This window comes from Rhinopithecus roxellana, chromosome 11, assembly GCF_007565055.1.
Source record: "Rhinopithecus roxellana isolate Shanxi Qingling chromosome 11, ASM756505v1, whole genome shotgun sequence".
Lineage (NCBI taxonomy): Eukaryota > Metazoa > Chordata > Mammalia > Primates > Cercopithecidae > Rhinopithecus > Rhinopithecus roxellana.
The window spans coordinates 40,162,170-40,186,277 of record NC_044559.1 but is presented as its reverse complement, the minus strand read 5'-3'; the positions used below and the strand labels follow the sequence as shown (position 1 = coordinate 40,186,277).

Here is a 24,108-nt window from a genome sequence, read left to right as displayed (position 1 = left end):
TGCCTGCCCTCTTAGCCACTGTGGGGGGTCTAGCACCAGTTGTAACCAAGTGTCTATGTATGGGAATTGGTCTGAGTGTCCTGACTTACCAGTTACCTTGTGCCATACCTTAGAAACAAGGAACCTGTCCAGGCTTCCTTCTGATGGCCAACCCACTTCTAATGTTGGCCAATCTACTTCACACAAAGTTCTAAGTTTTCCTGTGTCGTAGTAACCCCATAGTCTCCATTAAATCCCTTCTTCAGATTTTTCAACCTAGTTCCTAGCGGAGGGGGCTTACTTTGTGTCTGACCCATGTTTCCTCGAGACAAAACACCACGCTCACACCACATGCACACCACAAAACAAAGAACGGGTAAAAAGGGCATACATACACCTTTTCAGTTTATACCAAACCAGAATCAAAACCAAAATCAGAGTATCCAGAAATCCGAGCCAGGTCAAAACCAAAACCAAAGTATCAAACAATTCAATTCAAGTCAAGTCAAAAACAAAAACCAAAGTATCAAGCAATCAATTCAAGTCAAAAACAAAAACCAAAGTGCCGGTACAGGCAAGCCGTGGGTGATCAGGCCACGCTTCCACTCAAATGGAGTGGGCAAGTTCCAAAGACTAGTCTTACCAAGTTTCAGATGTCTGGACTTAAAGTGCCAGTTCCTTCCCGGTGTTCAGCCACTGTGTTGATCCTCCACGGGGGCCTGCTGTGCACTGCTCTGAGGAGGTGTTCCACCGGGGCAAATGCCTACCCGGGAGCGCAGGATCCGCATGGCTCAAGCTGGCCGGAGTACCCCGAAGGGATGCTCTACAGGGCAGGCATAAGCTGCCTAAGGGGCTGCCTCGACCATCCATTAATCACCTCGCTTCCCGGTCAGGCAACCAAGAAATGTAGCAGGACGAGCCGGAGACAAAACTCCTCAGACACCGGATTAAAGAAGGAAGAGGTTTTTTATTCGGCCGGGAGCTCGGCTCTTAAGACGCGAGTCTGCCGATGCTCCCGGCCGAATAAAAATCCTCTTCCTTCTTTAATCCAGTGTCTGAGGAGTTTTGTCTGTGGCTCATCCTGCTACGCCAGCTACTCAGGAAGCTAAGGTGGGAGGATCACTTTAGCCCAGAATTCAGAGGTTGTCATGAGCTATGCACCACTGCATTCCAGCCTAGTCAACAGAGAGAGACCCTGTCTCTAAAAACTACAAATGGGCCGGGCGTGGTGGCTCAAGCCTGTAATCCCAGCACTTTGGGAGGCCGAGACGGACGGATCACGAGGTCAGGAGATCGAGACCATCCTGGCTAACACGGTGAAACCCCGTCTCTACTAAAAATACAAAAAAAAACCTAGCCGGGCGAGGTGGTGGGCGCCTGTAGTCCCAGCTACTCGGGAGGCTGAGGCAGGAGAATGGCGTAAACCCAGGAGGCGGAGCTTGCAGTGAGCTGAGATCTGGCCACTGCACTCCAGCCTGGGCGACAGAGCCAGACTCCGTCTCAACAAAAAAAATAAAAATAAAAATAAAAAAATAAAAACTACAAATAAAAAATTGTTGTTGAAACAGAACTACCATTCCACCCAGTAATTCCACTACTGGGTATCTGCCAAAAGGAAAAGAAATCATTATATTAAAAAAGACACCCACACTTTTTTTTCTCTTTAGAGACAGAGTCTCACTCTGTCACTCAGGCTGCAGTGCAGTGACGTGATCTCAGCTCACTGCAACCTCCACCTCCCAGGTTCAAGTGATTCTCCTGCCTCAGCCTCCCAAGTAGCTGAGATTACAGGGGTGCACCATCACACCCAGCTAATTTTTTGCCTTTTTAGTGGTGACAGGGTTTTGCTATATTGGCCAGGCTGATCAACTCCCAGCCTCAATTGATCCACCTGCCTCAGCCTCCCAAAGTGCTGGGATTACAGGCATGAGCCAGCACGCCTGGCCTCCTTTTTTTTTATTTCTTTTTTTGAGATGGGGTGGGGGATCTTGCTCTGTCACCCATGCTGGAGTACAGTGGCATGATCTCAGTTCGCTGCAACCTCTGCCTCCTGGGATCAAGCAATCCTCCCACCTACAGGCACACCACACCTGGCTAATTTTTGTATTTTTTGTAGAGACAGGGTTTTACCACGTTGCCCAGGCTGGCTGCAAACCCCTTTTAAATTCATGTTAATGTGAATAATAAAAAAACTGCTGAGTTCAAAACATGATCATATGTCATCTTTTTATTTGCTATTAGTAAAGACAGTTTAACTTAGCCTTAGTTCAAAAGTACCTTCTGGAGAAACTAAGTTACTTAGGTTTTGTTTTGAAGCACTTTGAAAATCACGTTAGAAATAAATACAGTAATCCGCCTGGATAACATGTCGGTATCCCATCTCCACAAAAAATACAAAAATTAATCGGGTGGTGGTGCACGCCCGAGGTCCCAGCTACTCAGAGGCCGAGGCGGGAGGATAGTTCGGGCCTGGGAGGTGGAGGCTGCAGACAGCGGTGATTGCGCTACTGCACTCCAGTCTAGATAAGAGGGAGACCCTGCCTAAAAAAAAAAAAGAAGAAAGAAATACAGTAAGCGATTCCCACATAAACGCACTGCTTTGAGGCAGTGAAAAATAATCAGCATATTTCTTCAGTTTTGCTAAAGCCTAAGCAATGTTATTGTGCACTTAGGGAATAGAAGGAGTTTAGGGGTGTGCAAAAATCTCGGGAAAATAAAACTTTTTCGAAGGGAACTAAGGGGTTCCACCCCCTAAACACCGCACGAGGCTGCCCAAAGATCCCAATGTGATATTTTTTAATTATGGAAGATAATTACATTCCTCAGAGCTAACCGAGATTCCACCTCACACGATTGTGTAGAAACTCCTGCTTTATGCACAAGCTGGATCACATGATGCAGGAGCTCTCCACTGGTGGGGGTTGGGGGCTCTGGGCTACACTGCGAGGGTCCCACGCCCGGCTCTGTACTGCCTATAGTGTGTCCGTGCACAACGACGGCCTGGGCCTCCATTTGCTCCTCCGTGAAGTGTGCGTCAGACGTTTCCCCACGGCCCCTGGGTCCTTGGTGAGAGCTAAAAGGAGACAACGTGTGTACTACGCGCAGCACCTGGCCCAGCAGTCTCCAGCTGCCCGGTCCCACAGTCACCCGTGGCTCCGAGGCAGCCGCCCGCGCACGGCTCGGGAGAACCTGGCCCTATCTCCGCCGCGCCGCGCCGCCAACCGGCTGCTCCCGCCCGGCCCGGCCCTGCCGGCGCAGCGCCCCTCGCAGCCGCCCAGCCTGGTCGCGCAGGGGGAGCTCCACCCCGGGATCTTGGAGGTCCCTGGGTTCCCTCAGGCCGGAAGGGCCCCACAGGCGGCCGCGGGCGGGCGGGCGACGGCGGCGGGCCGGGTCCCCTGGGCCAAGGAGGCCGGGCTCCGCAGCCCCCAGTCCAGGCCCAACAGGGAGGGGGCCGCGCCCTCCTCATGCGGGCGGCGCCGGGGGCCGCGGGAGCCCGGGCTGCCCCAGGCCGAGGTGGAGCAGAGGCAGAACCAGGGTGCGGGCTTGCCAGGCAGGGCGCCTACGTCCTCACCGATCAGCCCGACTCCAAGCATCAGCTGAGTGTCCACCACTTCGGCCGCAGCCATCTTCCGCCGCCGCGGCGCGCAGCTCTAGCTGCAGCCTGCAGGACCCGCCTCTCACCCGAGCCCCGCCCGCCGTACGGCCCGCCCCCATAACAGGCCCCACCTCCCTCCCTGGCCCATCACAGGCCCCGCCTCCCGCCGTAGGACCCGCCTCCCTGTCGCACCGCCCAATCACAGGACCATCAACCCCTCCGTCGGCCCCGCCCCACCCGCAGGCCCACCTACTCCAGCCCCAGTCCTACCTGTCAGGACGTGCTGGGTGCAGCTCCACTCCTCTTCTGCCCTTGGCCCTTCGCACTTGGAAACGTCCTTGAGTCTCCGCAGCCTCTCTCAATTTCTCTAATCCAGCTCTTCATCCTTCTTCTCAATCCACTCCAATCTTTCTTCCCGTCTTAGGCTTTCCTTGTTCTACCTCTGCCCTCTAGTCAAGCTCAAAAGAACAGGTCACCTTGTTCCTAAAAAGGGGCGTCCTGAGGATGGAGGAAGGGTCTCCATCCATTCCTTCATGCAGCCATCTCCAAAACAAAAATAAAATTGAGGGCCTAATAAGGCATTAGGGATACCTTACAGGGCTGAACAAGACAGAGCAGTCCACTGGGGAAGACAGATAATTGGTGAGTAGAATATATAAATAAATAAATAAATAAATAAATAAATAAATGAAATAAAACAATTAGCTGGGCGTGGTGGTGTGTGCCTGTGGTCCCACATCCTTGGGAGGCTGAGGTGGGAGGATCGCTTGAGTCTGGGAGGCTGAGGCCACAACAAGCCGTATCTGTACCACTGCACTCCAACCTGGGTGAGAGAGTGAGACCCAGTCTCAAAAAAAAAAAAAAAAAAAGTACCTCTTTGTCCCAGTTTGCTGGATGGCAGTGCCCTGCATCCAAAGCAGATATTTGAGGTGCAGATTGATACGAGTTGGTGGTGTATTGTCAAGGTTTTTTTTTTTTTTTTTTTTTTTTTTTTTTGAGACAGAGTCTCGCCTTGTTGCCCAGGTTGGAGTGAAGTGGCACAAACTCGGCTCACTGCAACCTCTGCCTCCCAGGTTCAAGCCATTCTCCTGCCTCAGCCTCCTGAGTAGCTGGGATTACCGGCACCCACCACCACGCCCAGCTAATTAAAAAATTTTTTTTGTAGAGGTGGGTCTCACTATGTTGCCCAGTCTGATCTCGAACTCCTGACCTCAAGTGATGCTCCTGCCTTGGCCTCCCATCATGCTGGGATCAGAGGCGTGAGCCACCACACCTGGCTAATTTTTTTTTTTAGTAGAGACGGGGGTTTCACCATGCTGGCCAGGCTGGTCTTGAACTCCTGACCTCAGGTGATCCACCTGCCTCGGCCTCCCAAAGTGCTGGGATTATAGGCATGAGCCACCGCTCTTGGCCTGTTTTATTTTTTGTAGAGATAGGGTCTCGCCATATTGCCCCAGCTGGTCTTGAAATCCCAGGCTCAAGCAATCCTGCCTTAACCTTCCAGAGTATTATATAAAACTTAACATATTTCGGCCGGGCGCAGTGACTCACGCCTGTAATCCCAGCACTTTGGGAGGCTGAGGCGGGTGGATCACAAGGTCAGGAGATCGAGACCATCCTGGCTAACATGGTGAAACCCTGTCTCTAATAAAAATACAAAAAATTAGCCGGGTGTGGTGGTGGGTGCCGGTAGTCTGAGCTACTCTGGAGGCTGAAGCAGGAGAAAGGCGTGAACCCGGGAGGTGGAGCTTGCAGTGAACTGAGATCATGCCACTGCACTCCAGCCTGGGCAACAGAGCGAGACTCTGTCTCAAAAAAAAAAAAACTTAACATATTTCAGCTATTATTCTGAGTTGAGTTGTGTCCCCTCAAAATTCATACGTTGAAGCCCTAACCCTGAGTACCTCAGAAAGTGACTGTATTGGAGGCCTTTAAAGAGGTGCTTAGGTTAAAATGAGGTCATTCATGGTGGGCCCTAAGCAATCTAATGGATGTTCTTATTAAAAGAAGAAATGTGGACCATGTGCAATGGCTCAAGCCTGTCATCTCAGCGCTTTGGGAGGCTGAAGCAGGTGGATCTCAAGAGCTTGAGACCAGCCTGGCCAACATGGTGAAACCCTGTCTCTACTAAAAATACAAAAATAATTAGCCGGGTGTATTGGCAGGTGCCTGTAATCCCAGCTACTCAGGAGGCCGAGGCAGGAGAATCACTTGAACTCGGGAGGCAGAGGTTGCAGTGAGCCAAGATCGTGCCACTGCACTCCAGTTGGGCAACAGAGCGAGACACTGTCAAAAAAAAAAAAGAAGAAGAAGAAGAAACGTGAACACAGAGAGACACCAGAGGCCTGTGTGGACATAGGAAAGAGCATATGGGAAGAGGTAGCCAGAAGGCAGCCATCTGCAAGCCAAATAGAGAGGCCGCAGAGGAACTAACCTGCCCACATGCCTTGATTTTGGATTTCTAGCCTCCAGAGATGTGAGAAAGCACATTTTTGTCGTTCAAGCCACTCACTCTGTGCTACTTCATTATGGCAGCCTGAGCAAACGAATGTAGCTGCCCTTAGGTAATTTGGAGGGTTTGGGGGTCATTTGATTTTGTATTCTTTTTGAGAAAGGATCTGACTCTGTTACCCAGGCTGGAGGGCGGTGACATGATCTCCGCTCACTGCAACCTCTGCCTCCTGGGCTCAAGCGATCCTCCCACCTCATCCTCCCAAGTAGCTGGGACTACAGGCACGCACCACCACGTTCTGCTAATTTTTGTATTTTTTGTAGAGATGGGGTTTCACCGTGTTGCCCAAGCTGGTCTCAAACTTCTGAGCTCATTTATTTATGTCTTCTTTATTTATTTGTTTATTTATTTACTTATTTGTGAGACACGGTCTGGCTCTTTCACCCAGACTGGAGTGCAGTGGTGCAATCTCAGTTCACTGCAAACTTCACCCTCTGGGCTCAAGCCATCCTCCCACCTCGGCCTCTGGAGTAGCTTGGACCACAGGTGTGCAAAGTAGCCTGGTTATTTTTTTGTATTTTTAGTGGAGACAGGGTCTCACTAGATTGCCTAGGGGGGTCCCAGGCTCCTGAGCTCAAGCAATCCACCCATCTTGGCTTCCAAAGTGCTGGGACTACAAGTTAGAGTCACTGTGCCTGGCTGGTAATTTGTATTCGATGTATATGGATTGCCTTGCCAGAGATTGTATTTCTGTGGGGGTTTCCTCCTTTTCTCTTGCAAAAGAGAAGCTGGCAAAACTTTGAATTACTGAAGGTAACCCCTCTCTTCTCTCTGCAGTCGAAGTGTGGACCCCTTGAGTTTGCTCAGTCTTCCTTGGCCAGCCACTCAGTCCCTTGTCTGGAATTAAAACATACAATTATGTCCCTTTGTGAGAAGGGTTTAAGAGGAAACGTGCCGGGCGCGGTGGCTCAAGCCTGTAATCCCAGCACTTTGGGAGGCCAAGACGGGCGGATCACGAGGTCAGGAGATAGAGACCATCCTGGCTAACACGGTGAAACCCCGTCTCTACTAAAAATATAAAAAAAAAACTAGCCAGGCGAGGTGGCGGGCGCCTGTAGTCCCAGCTACTCGGGAGGCTGAAGCAGGAGAATGGTGTAAACCCGGGAGGCGGAGCTTGCAGTGAGCTGAGATCCGGCCACTGCACTCCAGCATGGGGGACAGAGCAAGACTCTGTCTCAAAAAAAAAAAAAAAAAAGAGGAAACGTGCCAGATACCCACAGGAATACCAATACCACAGAGAGAAGGCAACAAGGGGTGTGTGTGTGTGTGGAGTCATGGACCTCAGGACCAGCCCTAACTTGTTGCTCCTGAGGCAGCTTGTTCCCCTGAATGATCTGGGAGTTGGCAAAATCTCTGTTCACTGCAACTTCTGCCTCTCCAACTTAAGCCATCTTCCCACCTCAGCCTTCCAAGTAGCTGGGACTACAGGTGTGCGCCACCACGCCTGGCTAATACTTTTTTTCTTTTTCTTTTAGAATTTTTAGTAGAGATGGGGTTTCACCATGTTGCCCAGGCTGGTCTTGAACTTGTGAGCTCCAGCTATTCACCCGCCTCACGCTCCCAAAGTGCTGGGATTACAGGTGTGAACCACCATGCTGGCTGCTTCCAGTTGTTTAAATAAAAAGTCTCTGACATTGGGATGCATTTTACAATTATAATTCATAGTGTTTTTTTTCCCAAGGGGTGTATAAAATAATGATACATGATCGTTGATAGCATTTCTAGATTTGATGAAACATGATAAACAGAAATGATGAGAAAATATGTTAAAACCATATGCCCGGCTGGGCGCGGTGGCTCATGCCTGTAATTCCAGAACTCTGGGAGGCCGAGACGGGCGGATCACGAGATCAGGAGATTGAGACCATCCTGGCTAACACGGTGAAACCCCATCTCTACTAAAAATACAAAAAATTAGCCGGGCGTGGTGGTGGCAGGCACCTGTAGTCCCAGCTACTCGGGAGGCTGAGGCAGGAGAATGGCAAACCCGGGAGGCGGAGCTTGCAGTGAACCGAGATCGCGCCACTGCACTCCAGCCTGGGTGACAGAGTGAGACTCCGTCTCAAAAAAAAAAAAAAAAAAAAAAAAGCCCTAGATCTCCTATCCTTTTTGCTTCACCAAGATCATTTGTTGAGTCTTACAGAGACACATTTACCCCACAATACATGATATAATTATGTGTGGCATTTGGGCTTGGAGAGTCATTTTCCATTAAATTAGCAAGAACACAAGATCAGTAAAACTTGATTTCCTTTGCACATTGTGCAAATATTTGTAACAGGAAGCATTTAGAAAATAAATGAGGACTGGCCGGGCTTGGTGGCTCATGCCTGTAATAACAGCACTTTGGAGGCCAAGGTGGGTGGGTCACTTGAGGTCATAAGTTCAAGACTAGCCTGGCCAACATGGTGAAATCCCATCTCTACTAAAAATACAAAAATTAGCTAGGCATGGTGGTGGGCGCTTATAATTCCAGCTACTCAGGAAGCTGAGGCAGAGTGACTTGAACCCAAGAGGCAACGGTTGCAGTGAGCCAAGATCGCACCACTGCATTCCAGCCTGGGTGACAGAGACTCCATCTCAGAAAAAAAAAAAGAAAAGAAATGAGGATGAAGATGATGATGAACAGATAATAAAGGAGAGGGAGATGATAGTGGGTGCAGGAAAGATAATGAGGGGTGTGTCCAGGCTCCAGGGAGTGGGATGATACCTGGAATTGACACCTCCTTCCCTCCTATTTCTCCACATGTGCTGTCTCACCTGCCAGACAGGTATACCAGAGTGAAGGGAAAAGGTGGAGAGAATAGAAGGTGGAGAGAGCAGAGGCGACGCATCCCCAACCTTTAGAAGTAAGAATAACCTCTGCACTGTCACAGACAGATGGAGCTGGGGTGTGGAAACAGACAACTTGAGTTCCAACCCCCCTTGCCCATCTTAGCTGCAAAACCTTACACATGTTGCCTATCTTTTCTGTGCATGTTTTCTCAGTGATCAAATGGAGCTAACCATACTTTCCTCCGTGACTCTCCCAATAAAGGTTTGAATCAGGGAAAATCTTTATGCTAGTTTTATAGATAAGAATAGTCTAATTTTATAGATAAGAATACAAAGGGTCCCCAAGACCACCCCCCAAATTCAATGATTCATTGGAAGGATTCTCAGGATTCAGCATATAGCTATACTCATGGCTATGATACACGTTTTTATTTTTGTGAAACAGGGTCTCACTCTGTCACCCAGGCTGGAGTGCAGTGACGCGATCACGACTCACTGCAGTTTTGATCCAGGCTCAAGTGATCCTCCCACCTCATCCTCCTGAGTAGCTGGGACTACAGGCAGGCACCACCAATTTTTTTTTTTTTTTTTTTTTTAATATGTGCTCTCACTATATTGTGCAGGCTGATCTCAAACTTCTGGCCTCAAGTGATCCACCCACCTTAGCCTCCAAAGTGCTGGTGTTACACATGTGAGCCACCATCCCCAGCTCAGGGCTATGATTTATTACAGCCAGAGGATAGAAAGCAAAATCAGCAAAGGGAAAAAACACATGGAGTGATGTCTGGAGGAAACCAGGGCCAAGTTCCCAGGAGTTATTTCCTGGTGGAGTCATATAGGACACACCTAATTCCTCCAGCAACAAGTTGTGGCAATACTTGTGATATTTATCAACCAGGGAAGTTTGTTAGAACTCAGTCACCAAGTAACTCAGTTTTTACTGGGGGCTAGTCACATAGGTACCCTCTGCCTAGCTCATACCAAATTTCCAGACTCTCACGAACCACATTGTATGTACAAATAGTTCAGGCATAGTCCATCACTCTGATCAGTTCCATCAGTTCTGGAAATGCTGGGAACACTGCAGAAGTCCAAGTTTCCAGGCACAGCCTTGGGCCAACCTGGCCAGCAGACTTTCTATGGATATCACCCTCAGGCCTGTCATGTGAATTCTTTTTTGCACAGACTGCTCACTCCTTGCTCTGCAGAAAAAAAGTTACTGGCACTGAAGCAGATTTGGAAAGTGCCTAAACTGGCCACGTGGACAAGTGCACAAGGGACCCCAGCATCTTACAGGTGTTCCAATTCCAGTTTCCTGTGAGTCAAATGTGGTTATTTTTCATCTTTGTTTCTGTAATTGGGTTCCATCATAGATTGGGCATGTGTCAGCCAAGGGAGCCATTAGAGCAGAAGTTTTTTTTTTTTTTTTTGATGGAGTCTTGCTCTGTCGCCCAGGCTGGAACGCAGTGATACAATCTCAGCTCACTGCAACCTCTGCCTCCTGGATTCAAGCAATTCTCCTGTCTCAGCCTCCCGAGTAGCTGGAACTACAGCTGCAGGCCACCACGCCCGACTAATTTTGTATTTTTAGTAGAGACAGGGTTTCACCACATTGGTTAGGCTGGTCTTGAACTCCTGACCTCAGGTGATCCACCCGCCTTGGCCTCCCAAAGTGTTGGGATCATAGGCACAGGCGTGAGCCACTGCACTCAGCCATTTTTTTTTTTTTTTTTTTTTTTTTTTGAGACGGAATCTTGCTCTGTCACCCAGGCTGGAGTGCAGTGGTGTGATCTCCACTAACTGCAATCTCCACCTCCCAGGCTCAAGCAATTCTTCTGCCTCAGCCTCCTGAGTAGCTGGGATTACAGGTGTGCACCACCACACCTGGCTAATTGTTTGTATTTTTAGTGGAGATGGGGTTTCACCATGTTGGCCAGGCTAGTCTCAAACTCTTGGCCTCAAGTGATCCACCCGCCTAGGCATTCTGAAGTGCCAGGATTACAGGCGTGAGACACCACGCCTGGCCAAGCTCTTTTAATTTAAGGGATTCAGTCTCACTTGGGAACTGGAAGGGGATTCAGTCAACTGCTCTGACACTCTGTCCTGACTTCTAGCATATGTGAGGCTTCCAGAACATTCCCAAGATGCAGTCATCCTTCTTGTGTTCTCCAGAGTTTCAGGATGCTGGGTAGATCTCCAGCCCCAAGAAGCCCAGGTTTTGAGCCGTGCTGCATTTTTCTTTCCTTCCTTCCTTCCTTCCCTCCCTCCCTCCCTCCCTGCCTCTCTTTCTTTCTCTTTCTTTCTCTTTCTTTCTTTCTTTCTTTCTTTCTTTCTTTCTTTCTTTCTTTCTTTCTTTCTTTCTTTCTTTCTTTTCTTTCTTTCTATTTATTCATTTATTTATTGAGACAGGGTCTTGTTCTGTCACCCAGGCTGGGGTGCAGCGATTCAATCACAAGCTGCATCCTCAACCTTCCAGGCACAAGCAATTCTCCCACCTCAGCCTCCCAAGTAGCTGGGACCACAGGTTTGTGCCACCATGCCCAGCAATTTTTTAAAACTTTTTGTAGAGATGGGATCTCCTTATGTTGCCCAATATGCCCTTGAACTCCTAGGCTCAAGCAATCCTCATGCGTCAGCCTCCAGAGTAGCTGGGACTACAGGCATGAGGCATGATGCCCAGTTAATTTTAATTTTAATTTTAATTTTATTTTTGTAGAGATGGGAGCCTCACTGTGTTGCCCAGGCTGGTTTTGAACTCCTGGCCTTAAGAGATCCTCCCACCTCAGCCTCCCAAAGTGCTGGGATTACAGGTGTGAGCCATCACACCTGGCTACTATGTTGCATTAAAAGAAATAGTTCATGGACTGGGCACCATGGCTCATGCCTGTAGTCCCAGCATTTTGGGAAGCTGAGGCAAAAGGATTGAGCCCAGGAGTTCAAGAGCAGCCTGGGCAACATAGCGAGACCCTGTCTCTACAAAAATAATTTAAAAATTAGGTGGCTTGGAGGTACGCACCTGAACCTATCTACGCAGGAGGCTCAGATGGGAGGATCACTTGAGCCCAGGAGTCACTGGTTGTCATGAGCTATGATTGAGCCACTGCACTCCAGCCTGTGTGACAAAGCAAAATCCAGCCTCTAAAAAAAAGCAGTCTCTAAAAAAAAGAATATGACATAGTTCAGCAAGGAAAATGTAATTAAAATAATTCTGATCCTTATTTCCGTTTCCCAAAAAACATTAAAGAGGACAGAATTTATTACCTACAGTGAAATGTCTTAAAATTCCTTTCCCCTCAGATTTTTAAAAATAAACCTTTTAGGTTGGGGGTGGTGGCTCATGCCTGTAATTCCAGCACTTTGGGAGGCCAAGGCAGACAGGTCACCTGAGGTCAGGAGTTTGAGACCAGTTTGGCCAACGTGGTAAAACCCCGTCTCTACTAAAAATATAAAAATTAGCTAGGCGTGGTGGTGGGTGCCTGTAATCCCAGTGACTTGGGAAGCTGAAGCGGGAGAATTCCTTGAACCCAGGAGGCAGAAGTTGCAATGAGCCGAGATCACACCATTGCACTCCAGACTGAGCAACAAGAGCGAACCTCTGTCTCAAAATAATAATAATAATAGGCCTAGGCCCGACATGGTGCTCACGCTTGTAATCCCAGCACTTTGGAAGGCTGAGGCAGGCAGATTGTCTGAGCTCAGGAGTTCAAGACCAGCCAGGGCAACACGGTGAAACCCTGTCTCTACTAAAATACAAAAAATTAGCCGGGCGTGGTGGTGTGCCCCTATAATCTCAGCTACTTGGGAGGCTGAGTCAGTAGAATCGCTTGAACCTGGGAGGCGGAGGTTGCAGTAAGCCGAGATGGTGCCACTGCACTCCAGCCTGGGTGACAGAGCGAGACTTCATCTCCAAAAAAAAAATACATAATAAATAAATAAAAATAAAATAAATCTTTTGAATAGCTTTAGATTTATAGAAAAGTTGCAAAGACGGTATTGAAAATTACCATATACCGCACCTGATTTTGTCTGTCATTAACATCTTATTAACACATCTGTAGGGTACATTTGTCACAACTAATCAACCAGTATTGATACATTATTATTATTTATTATTATTATTTTTTGAAATGGAATCTTGCTCTGTCACCTGGACTGGAGTGCAATGGTGCAATCTCGGCTCACTGCATCCTCTGCCTCCCGGGTTCAAGTGATTCTCCTGCCTCAGCCTCCCGAGTAGCTGGAATTACAGGTACCCACCACCACACCCGGCTAATTTTTGTATTTTTAGTAGAGACAGGATTTCACCATGTTGGCCAGGCTGGTCTCGAAATCCTGGCTTCATATTTTGCCTGCCTCAGCCTCCCAAAGTGCTGGGATTAAAGGCGTGAGCCACCACACTGGCTTATTATTATTATTATTATCTTGAGATGGAGTCTTGCTCTGTCACCCAGGCTGGAGTTCAGTGGCGCGATCTCGGCTCACTGCAAACTCTGCCTCCCGGGTTCAAGCAGTTCTCTGCCTCAGCCTCCCGAGTAGCTGGGATTACAGGTACCTGCCACCACACGCAGCTAATTTTTGTATTTTCAGTAGAGACAGGGTTTCACCATCTTGGCCAGGCTGGTCTTGAAGTCCTGACCTCGTGATCCACTGCCTTGACCTCCCCAAATGCTGGGATTACAGGCGTGAGCCACTGTGCCTGGCCCTGGCCTATTATTATTATGGTTATTGTAATCAAGGTCTGGCTCTGTCACCCAGTCTAGAGTGCAGTCGTGCGATCTCGGCTCACTGTAACCTCTGCCTCCCAGGCTCAAGCCATTCTCTTACCTCAGCCTCTCCAGTAGCTGGGACCAGAGGCACATGCCACCACACCCAGCTTTTTCTATTTTTATTCTTATTTATTTATTTATTTATTTATTTTTATTTATTTTGAGATGGAGTCTCTCTCTGTCACCCAGGCTTAAGAGCAGTGGCTGAATCTCGGTTCACTGCAACCTCCGCCTCCCAGGTTCCAGCAATTCTCCTGTCTCAGTCTCCCAACTAGCTGGGATTATAGGCATGTGCCACCATGCCTGGCTAATTTTTGTATTTTAGTAGAGACAGGGTTTCACCATGTTGGCCAGGGTGGTCTCGAACTCCTGACCTCAAGTGATCCACCCACCTCGGCCTCCCAAAGTGCTGGGATTACAGGCATGAGCCACCAAGCTTGGCCTGACTTTGGCAGTTTTGAGGATTGGTCAGGTATTTTGTAGTCTATGCTTCCATAAGGACTTGTCTGATGTTTCTCTCGTGATTGCACTGCATGAAACATTTTTTGTAAGGAAGATCACAGAGGTAAAGTGCCATTCTCATTAAGTCATATGAAGGGTTCGTCAAGGTGTTGACCTTGATCACCTGCCTGAGGTTATGTTTGCCAGATTTCTCTGCTGTAAAGTTACTCTTTTTCTTTTTTCTTTTTCTTTTCTTTTTCTTTTCTTTCTTTTTTTAAGATAGGGTCTGGTTCTGTCACCCACGCTGGAGTGCCATGGTGCCATCTCAGCTCACTGCAACCTCCACCTCCTGGGTTCGAGCAATTTTCCTGCCTCAGCCTCCTGAGTAGCTGGGACTACAGGTGTGCGCCACCATGCCTAGCTAATTTCTGTATTTTTAGTAGAGATGGAGTTTAGCCACGTTGCTCAGGCTGGTCTTGAACTCTTGAGGTAAAGTGATCTGCCTGCCTCAGCCTCCCAAAGTGCTAGGATTACAGGCACGAGCCACCACACCCAGCCAAAATACATCTCTTTTCCCTCTTTCTCTCACCTTATCCATTTCCTACATGAACCTCTCACCCCACTTCTCCAGGGGTCCTCCCAATTGATTATCACATCTACCTGATAAAGTATAGGTTGAATAAAGGAAGAGGGGGGAATGCCCACCCACTGGTCAATATCAGAATACTTGCAGTTAAGGGGTAGAAAAAGGCTGTGTTTCATGTGTTGGTTGTTTTGTCCATCTTACATGCATATATGTGAGGATGATTTCTAAAAAGCAGTGCATCGGGGACTGTCCTAAGAGGACCTCACACTTTCTGTACACTTTGGGAGGCCAAGGTGGGTGGATCGCTTGAGCTTGGAAATTGAAGACCTGCCTGGGAAACATAGGGAAACTCCCGCTCAACAAAAAAGTAACAAAATTAGCAAGGCATGGTGGCGCATTTCTGTGGTCCCAGCTACTCAGGAGGCTGAAGTGGGAGGATTGCTTGAGCCCAGGAAGTCGAGGAGGCTGCAGTGAGCCAAGATCATGCCACCATACTCCAGCCTGGGCGACAAGAACCCTGTCTCGGAAAAAAAAAAAAAAAAAGAGGAAAGAAAAAAGTACTACATGTAGTATCTCATTTAAACCCCACCACACCCGTATTGTGGCTGTTTTGCAGTTAGGAAAACGGAGGCTTACAGAGAGACTACGTGCCCAATGTCACAAAGTAACAAATACTGCCAGGACATGTTTTTACTAAATAAACACTTAACTGAAGCTGCATTCCATTTTTCCTGCTTTGAATTTGCAGAACCCAAAAGGTCCAAATATGGCATGTTTATGGGATATGGTTTGTTATGGCAACAATAACAAGACTCCATCTCAAACAAACAAACAAAAAAAACGCTTTCAATGGCTCACTGTTCTGTAGGTCAGTTGTCTAGGAAGAGTGTGACTGAATGATCTGCTTAGTGTCTTGCCAGGCTGTGAATCCAGGCGCTGATCAGGCTGCATTCCTCTCTGGAGGCTCTGGGGATGCGTTTGCTTCCAGGCTTATTCAGATTGTTGACAGAATAATTTCGTTGCAGGGGTAGGACTGAGGCCCCTGTTCTCTGGCTGGCTGTTGGCTGGAGGGCTTACCTCAGCCCTTGGAGGTGCCTACAGTTTCTTGCCTTGGGTTCCTTGTGTGGGTGCTCACGCTTGGAATCCCTTCCTTTGCTTCTGACCTCTCCACACAGATGGATGTAAGAGGCTTACCTGATTGAGTAGGCCCCACCCAAATACTCTCCCCCTCAATCATTAAAAACAAACAAACAAACAAACAAACAGAACACTCATTGCATGGCTAATTGTTGAAATTCTTATTTTATTTTATTTTATTTTATTTTATTTTTGAGGACAGGGTTTCACTGTGTCACCGAGGCTAGAGTGCAGTAGCACATTCATGACTTGCCTCACTGCAGCCTCAATCTCCCTGGTTCACGTGATCCTCCCACCTTATCCTCCCAAGTAGCTGGGACTACACGCACACACTACAATACCTGGCTAATTTTTTTGTATTTTTTATAGAGACGAAGTTTCATCAAGTTGCCTAGGCTGATCTCAAAATCCTGAACTCAAGCAATTTGCCCGCCTTGGCCTCCCAAAGTGCTGGGATTACAGGCATGAGCCACGGCGCCCAGCAACCTGAGTACAATTTTTAGGTGCATAATTGAACTGGTCCTAGTATTTTTCTTTCTTTTTTTTTTTTTTTTTAATCCCTGGAGCTCCAATTATACTTTCTCTTGTGCTTGGCCGAGTAGCCACATTTGCCACAGGTCAACTTTTGAAGTAGTAGGCCTAGAGCCACAGCAGATGTTCAATGTGTGCATCTTATTGCGACGCTTTCCAAAGAATATAATTCCCTTCGTTATCTTCTGCTGCCAAGACCAAAGAACAACCTACCCTATTTTCCTCTTTCTTTTTCTTATTTTTTTGAGACAGGGTCTTGCTCTGTTCCCAGAGCTGGAATGTGGTGGTAGGATCATAGGTCACTGCAACCTTGAACTCCTGGGCTCAAACAATCCTCCTGCCTCTGCCTCCCAAAGTGCTGGGATTAGAGGCATGAGCCGCCACACCCAGTTTCTCTGTATCTTTTTTTTCTTTTCTTTTTTTGATTTTTTGAGACAGAGTCTCACTCTGTCACCTGGGCTGGAGTGCAGAGGCGTGATCTTGGCTCACTGCAACCTCTGCTTCCCAGGCTTAAGTGATTCTCCTGCCTCTGCAACCCACAGCCTCCCAAGTAGCTGGGATTACAGATGTGAGCCACCACACCTGGCTAATTTTTGTATTTTTGGTCAAGACGGGCTTTTATCATGTTGGCTAGGCTGGTCTCAAACTTCTGACCTCAAGTGATTCGCCCACCTTGGCCTCCTAAAGTGCTGAGATTACAAGCGTGAGCTACTTTGCCCAGCCCAGCTTCTCCCTATCTTAAAATCAATTGTGACAGATAACATAGCCTAATCACAAGAGTGATATCTCTCACATTTACAGCCCCAGGGACAGGGCATGTATACCAGGGATAGGACTCCTGGAGATGTCTAAGAATTTTGCCTACCAAACTCTCCATTCCTTTATTTATTCACACATCACACATTTATGGAGTACTTGCTCTGCACTGGGCATAGTTCTGGGAGCCGGAGATACAATGGTGAACAAGACACACTTGGTCCCTTAAATCTTACCGTCCAGTGTAGTGAGAGAGACAGCAACCAGACCTTGTCATCATGCAGTTAGAACCATCAAACATACTCTGAAAGATACTACAACCCTTCCGGAGATAATTAAAACAGGTAGTCTTGGCCGGGCGTGGTGGCTCACGCCTGTAATCCCAGCACTTTGGGAGCCAAGGCGAGTGGATCCCGAGGTCAGGAGATTGAGATCATCCTGGTTAACGTGGTGAAACCTCATCTCTACTAAAAATACAAAAAATTAGCCGGGCGTGGTGGCACATGCTTGTAGTCCCATTGACTTGGGAGGTTGAGGCAGAATTGCTTGAACCCAGGAGGCAGAGGTTGCAGTGAGCCAAGATCACAGCACGGCACTCCAGCCTGGGTGAGAGAGCAAGACTTAGTCTCAAAAAAAAAAAAAAAAAAAAAAAAACCCACAACAATTAGCCGGGCATGATGGTGGGCACCTGTAATCCCAGCTACTCAGGAGACTGAGGCAGGAGAATCACTTGAACCCAGGAGGCGGAGGTTGCAGTGAGCCGAGATGGTGCCAATGCACTCGAGACTGGGCAACAGAGCAAGACTCTATCTCAAAAAAAAAATAAAAAATAAAAAAAAAAAAAGTAGTCTTTATTTTTTATTTGTTTTGTTTTTTGGAGACAGGGTCTCATTCCATCACCCAGGCTGGAGTACAGTGGTGTGGTGTGATCATGGCTCACTGCAGCCTCGACCTCCCAGGCTCAAGTGCTCAAGTGTTCCTCCTACCTCAGTCTCCCGAGTAGCTGGGACTACAGGTGCACCACCACACCTAGCTAATTTTTTATTTTTTGTAGAGAGAAGGTCTCCCTATGTTCCCCAGGCTGGTCTTGAGCTCTTAGGCTCAAGTGATCCTCTTGTCTCAGCTTCCCAAATTGTTGGGATTACAGGCTTACGACACTATGCTGGGCTAAAATAGACTTAGAGCAAATGACCATGAGAAGGCTCTGGAGGAGGTGCCATTTAAGCTGCTCCATGAGAAACCAATACAATGAGTAAGTCCATGTGAAGATTATCTAATATACACACCCCCAACATAAAAGTCCACACCCTGTGGTTTTAGGTTTCCTTTTAATCGTGTTTAACATATTCAACAGAGATGCTTGTTTTCAAACCACACCCAAAACCACTATGCACAGTGTATTACTCACTCTGCTTTGTTGGCCCTGATTGGTCTGTGTGGTTTTGGGCATAACCTCCTAAATCCTCAAGGAAGAGCTGCACTTCACAGCATGTCAATAATGGCATGTGTGAATATATGCACTGATCCCACAAACATGCTCCCTCCTTCCCCTCAGCCTTCTCCTGGAGTCTGGCAGAACCTTAAAGGCTGAAGACAGTCAAGTGTAAGACGCATTTCTCCTAGGAGGTAACGAATACTGCCAGGACATGTTTTTACTAAATATACACTTAACTGAAGCTGCGTTCCAATTTACCTGCTTTGAATTTGCAGAACCCAAAAGGTCCAATGAGAACTGTCTGGCTGAGGTACAGTGCACCTCACATCTACACTTCATGGACCACTGTTGAAAATTTCCAACCTCGGTTGGACACTTTCATGATTTAAGAATGCAAGGCTGTAGGCCGGGCATGGTGACTCATGCCTGTAATCCCAGCACTTTGGGAGGCCGAAGGTGGGGGGGTGGATCACCTGAGGTCGAGAGTTCAAGACCAGCCTGACCAACATGAAGAAACCCTGTCTCTACTAAAAATACAAAAATTAGCCAGGGTGGTGGCGCATGCCTGTAATCCCAGCTACTCAGGAGGCTGAGGCAGGAGAATCACTTGAACCCGGGAGGCGGAGGTTGTGATGAAGCGAGATCGCGCCATTGCATTCCAGCCTGGGCAAAAAGAGCGAAACTCCGTCTCAAAAAAAAAAAATAGAACGCACAGCTATAAGGTTTCAGACCTTGTTATCACACCGTCGGAACCATCAAGGTGCTCTGAAACATAAAATGAACAACCACTTTCTAGTGTTGACTATGTGCCAGGCACGATCTACTTGCAAAAATGAACTGTCCTAGTGACGACCTTCAAAGGACTCCCAGTGGCATACAGGAGACCAGCATGGAGATAGGCAATCATAATACAGGAAGCCTCCTTTAATCAGTTTATTCAACAGAACCGAGTGCTTACTATGTGCCAGGCACTGTTGTAGGTGCTAGACGTACAGCAGTAAATGAAACAGACACAAAATCCTTGCCCTCATCAAGCTCATTGTATTCTAAAGGAGTGGACAATAAAGAAATAAATTCATGAAATATATGGGAATCAGATGGTGATAAACCTGATCAAGAAGAGAAGGAAAGGTTAGGAGCAGTGACTCACCCCGGTAATCCCAGCACTTTGGGAGGCAGAGGCGGGTGGATCAGCTGAGGTCAGGAGTTTGAGACCAGCCTGGCCAACATGGTGAAACCCGAACTCTACTAAAAATACAAAAATTAGCCTGGCGTGTTGGTGGGTGCCTGTAATCCCAGCTATTTGGGAGGCTGAGGCAGGAGAATCGCTTGAACCCAGGAGGCAGAGGTTGTAGTGCCATTGCACTCCAGCCTGGGCAACAGTGAGACTCTGTCTCAAAAAAACAAAAATACAGAAAAACAAAAAAAAAGAAGGAAAATCAAGACGAGAAGAAGAGAAAGTTGCTAGGAAGTATGGGTGGAAGGGATGTTATTATGACTTTAATGAGGTGAGGGAAGGTTATCACATCTGAAAAGGTGACACTGGGAGTGGTGGAGGAGAACTGTGTAGGGCTTTGCAGGCTGTTGTAAGGATGTTAGCTTTCACTGAGTTGGTGAACCACAAGAGGGTCTTGATCAGGGGACTGACATAATCTCACTTTTGTTTTAAAAGGATTCCTCTGCTTGTTATTAAGAGAATAAAGCGAAGGTTTCCAAAGGTAGAAACTCACAGACAAGTTAGCAGGTTATTCAATACCCTGGTTGAGAAATGGTGGTGACTTGGACCAGGTGGTAGCCATTGGGGTGGTAGATATGGGATTCGTTGATGGGTTGATTGGACACGGGGAGGTAACAAGAAAAGAAGATTCAAGGATGCTTACAACATTTTTTGATCTGAGCAACTGGAAGAACCAGGTTGCCATTATTAACATGGGAAAGATGACAGGAAGAGAAGATTGGAGGTAGAGGAGACCAGGTGTTTGGCAGGTTGAATGTGTGTAGTACATTGAATATTTAATAGATGTGGCAAACAGGCATCTAAATGTGAGAGATCTGGCTTTCAGGAGAGAGGTCTAGGGCTGGTGATACAATTTTGTAACTTATAAGCCTAGAGATGATTTCTTTTTTCTTTTTTTTTTTTTTAGACGAAATCTTGCTCTGTTGCCCAGGCTGGAGTGCAGTGGCTTGATCTCGACTCACTGCAACTTCTTCCTTCTGGGTTCAAGCGATTCTCCTGCCTCAGCCTCCTGAGTAGCTGGGATTACAGGTGTGCGCCACCATGCCCAGCTAAGTTTTGTATTTTTAGTAGAGACAGTGTTTCCATGTTGGTCAGGCTGGTCTCGAACTCCTGACCTCGTGATCTGCTTGCCTCTGTCTCCCAAAGTGCTGGGATTACAGATGTGAGCCACCGTGCCCAGCTGAGATGATTTATTTATTGAGATGAAGTCTTACTCTGTTGCCCAGGCTGGAGGGCAGTGGCATGATCTTGGCTCACTGTAACCTCTGCCTCCTGGGTTCAAGCGATTCTCCTGCCTCAGCCTCCCAAGTGGCTGGGATTACAGGCATACACCACCACGATCGGCTAATTTTTGTATTTTTAGTAGAGACAAGGTTTTGCCATGTTGGCCAGGCTGGTCTCGAACTCCTGACTTCAGGTGATCTGCCCACCTCGGTCTCCCAAAGTGCTAGGATTACAGGCATGAGCCACTGTGCCTGGCCCTAGAGATTCTTTCTTTTCTTTTTTTCTGAGATGGAGTGTTGCTCTGTCACCAGGCTGGAGTGCAGTGGCGCGACCTGGGCTTACTGCCAACTCTGCCTCCTGGGTTCAAGAGATTCTCCTTTCTCAGCCTCTGGAGCAGCTGGAATTACAGGCACGTGCCACCACGCCCAGCTAATTTTTGTATTTTTAGTAGAGACAGGGTTTCGTCATGTTGCCCAGGCTGGTCTCGAACTCCTGACCTCAGCTAATCTGCCCACCTCAGCCTCCCAAAGTGCTGGGATTACAGGATTGAGCCACCGCGCCTGGACCTAGAGATGATTTCTAAAGCTATAAGCTAGAACCAACTGATGAACATAGTTAGAGAAAGGATGAGGTTCAGGGGCTGAGCCCTGGGATATTTCAACTTCAGAGGTGACAGAGATGAGGAGACACCAGCAAAGTGTAGTTAGCAAGGTAAGGAGAACATCAGGAAAGGGTGAGAGTGGAGGTCAAGTGAAGGAAGTATTTCAAGGACATGAAGGGGTCACCCCTGCATGTGAGAGATGGAATCAAATGCGTTGGTGTATAGGGGTTGGCTTGAGACAGGAGCCCCAGACTGCAGAGTGGGAGGAGGGAAGGCAGAGCGTCTGAGCACAGCTGCAGGTGTGAGTTGGGGAAGAGATGGCAGGGTGCCAAAGTTCTCTTCTTGCTGCCCCAAGTGCTATGGGAAAGCAGGACATGGCTGAGAGTAAAGTAGAGCAAGGAGCATTAGAGGATTGGCGAGAGAGGAAAAACTATGAAACAGTCATCTGGGAGAATGGGATAGGGCTGAGAGAAGTGTAGTAGGATGGCTGGGCAGCAACAACGTGCTTGTTGAGGCCTGTGGTCTTGAATTTAAGGTGAGACCTGTCAACGTGCTTATACATTCTTCTGCGGCCACATTAGGCTGCAGGCAAGGGGTGGGTGGAGGGTTGGATTTAACCAGGGTTGGGTTTGCTGAGTAGAATAAAGGGAGAAGTGAAGAAGAAAAGAACAAAACTGTAGAATCTGAGTTGGAAAAGGGGGAAATAGAGGCCATGGGAAATGAGGGGCAGTGAAAAGGAAGCAGAATTGATAAAGGGATTGCAGGTCCTGGCAAAGCAGAAAGGTCATTAGAGTTGGAGCATAATAGAGTTAACAATAGGAGGTGGTGGCTGAAAAGTGAATCTTGACATTGAGATTCTGGCAACTAAGATTTTTTTTTTTTTTTAGATTGAGTTTTGCTCTTGTTGCCCAGGCTGGAGTGCAGTAGTGTGATCTCGGCTCACCGCAACCTCCACCTCCCACGTTCAAGCGATTCTCCTGCCTCAGCCTCCCGAGTAGCTGGGACTACAGGTGCCTGCCACCATGCCTGGCTAATTTTTTTCTATTTGTAGTAGAGATGGGGTTTTGCCATGTTGGGCAGTTTGGTCTCGAACTCCTGACCTCATGTGATCCGCCCGTCTTGGCCTCACAAAGTGCTGAGATTACAGGCGTGAGCCATCTCGCCCTGCTGGGAACTAAGATTTTTATTATTTTATTTTATTTTTTATTTTTTGAGATGGAGTCTTGCTCTGCCATCCAGGCTGGAGTGCAGTGGTGCAATCTTGGCTCACTGCAACTTCTGCTTCCCAGGTTCAAGCAATTCTCCTGCCTCAGTCTCTGGAGTAGCTGGGATTACAGGCATGCACCATCATGCCCGGTTAATTTTTGTATTTTTAGTAGAGATGGGGTTTCACCATGTTTCACCATGTTGTTTGCTTTTTTATTTTTGAGACAGTCTTGCTCCGTTGCCCAGGCTGGAGTGCCGTGCTGCAATCTTGGCTCACTGCAACCTCTGCCTCCCAGGTTCAAGCAATTCTCCTGTCTCAGCCTCTGGAGTAGCTGGGATTACAGATGTGCACCCCACCATGCCTGGTTAATTTTTGTATTTTTAGTGGAGATGGGGTTTCACCATGTTGGCCAGGCTGGTCTTGAACTCCTGACCTCAAGTGATCCACCTGCCTCGGCCTCCCAAAGTGCTGGGATTACAGGTATGAGCCACTGCCACTGGCCCTAAGATTGTTTGACAAGGCCTAGCATGGGCAAACTATGCCAGACGCGGTGGCTCAAGCCTGTAATCCCAGCACTTTGGGAGGCCGAAAGGGGCGGATCACGAGGTCAGGAGATCGAGACCATCCTGGCTAACATGGAGAAACCCCATCTCTACTAAAAAATCCAAAAAAAAAAAAAAAAAAAACTAGCCGGGCAAGGTGGCGGGCACCTGTAGTTCCAGCTACTCGGGAGGGTGAGGCAGGAGAATGGCGGGAACCTGGGAGGCGGAGCTTGCAGTGAGCTGAGATCCAGCCACTGCACTCCAGCCTGGGCGACAGAGAGAGACTCCGTCTCAAAAAAAAAAAAAAAAAAAGAAATGCGCTTGATAATGGCTGGTTGAAGGAATGTATTACTATGAACCTTAGTTAACCTCTTTGAAATTCCTTATGCTCATGGGGTACAAATACCTTCATTACCTCAAACTTGTAAATAAAACTAGAAATGTGAAAACACTTTGTAAATTGTAAAACATGCTACTTGTTTTAACGCTGTATGATACTATGTTGCAAATATGTATAATGCAGTACCTCTGTTGTGCTAAAAATTGTCTTTCTGGGAATCATGTTTACTCAAATCAGAAAAAAACCCTAAAACATCATATTAATGATCCAGTCATATGTAATACAAAATTAATTTGATTAGTTAGAAAAAACCATGAGCCTGATTATTTCCTCTTTTTCTTTTTTTTTTTTTTTTTTTGAGGCGGAGTCTTGCTCTGTCGCCCAGGCTGGAGTGCAGTGGCCGGATCTCAGCTCACTGCAAGCTCCGCCTCCCGGGTTCCCGCC

At 47.7% G+C, this 24,108-nt stretch overlaps 1 protein-coding gene across 7 annotated transcripts in view; it reads right to left on the bottom strand.

Moving 5' to 3' along the window:
• DENND10 (DENN domain containing 10) overlaps positions 1-3,673 on the bottom strand; it is a 33,906-nt gene extending 30,233 nt beyond the window's left edge. For 2 of the 7 annotated variants that reach the window (XM_010375971.1, XM_030940808.1), the window contains exon 1: positions 3,551-3,673. In XM_010375971.1, coding sequence (XP_010374273.1) covers positions 3,551-3,605 — 55 coding nt within the window. In that variant the 5' untranslated portion in view covers positions 3,606-3,673. Of the gene's footprint in view, positions 1-622; positions 980-2,796; positions 3,518-3,550 lie in introns of those variants that run through there. The other 5 variants (XM_030940810.1, XM_030940811.1, XM_030940813.1 and 2 more) reach the window with 4 other exon arrangements.
• Between the last annotated feature and the right edge of the window lie 20,435 nt (positions 3,674-24,108).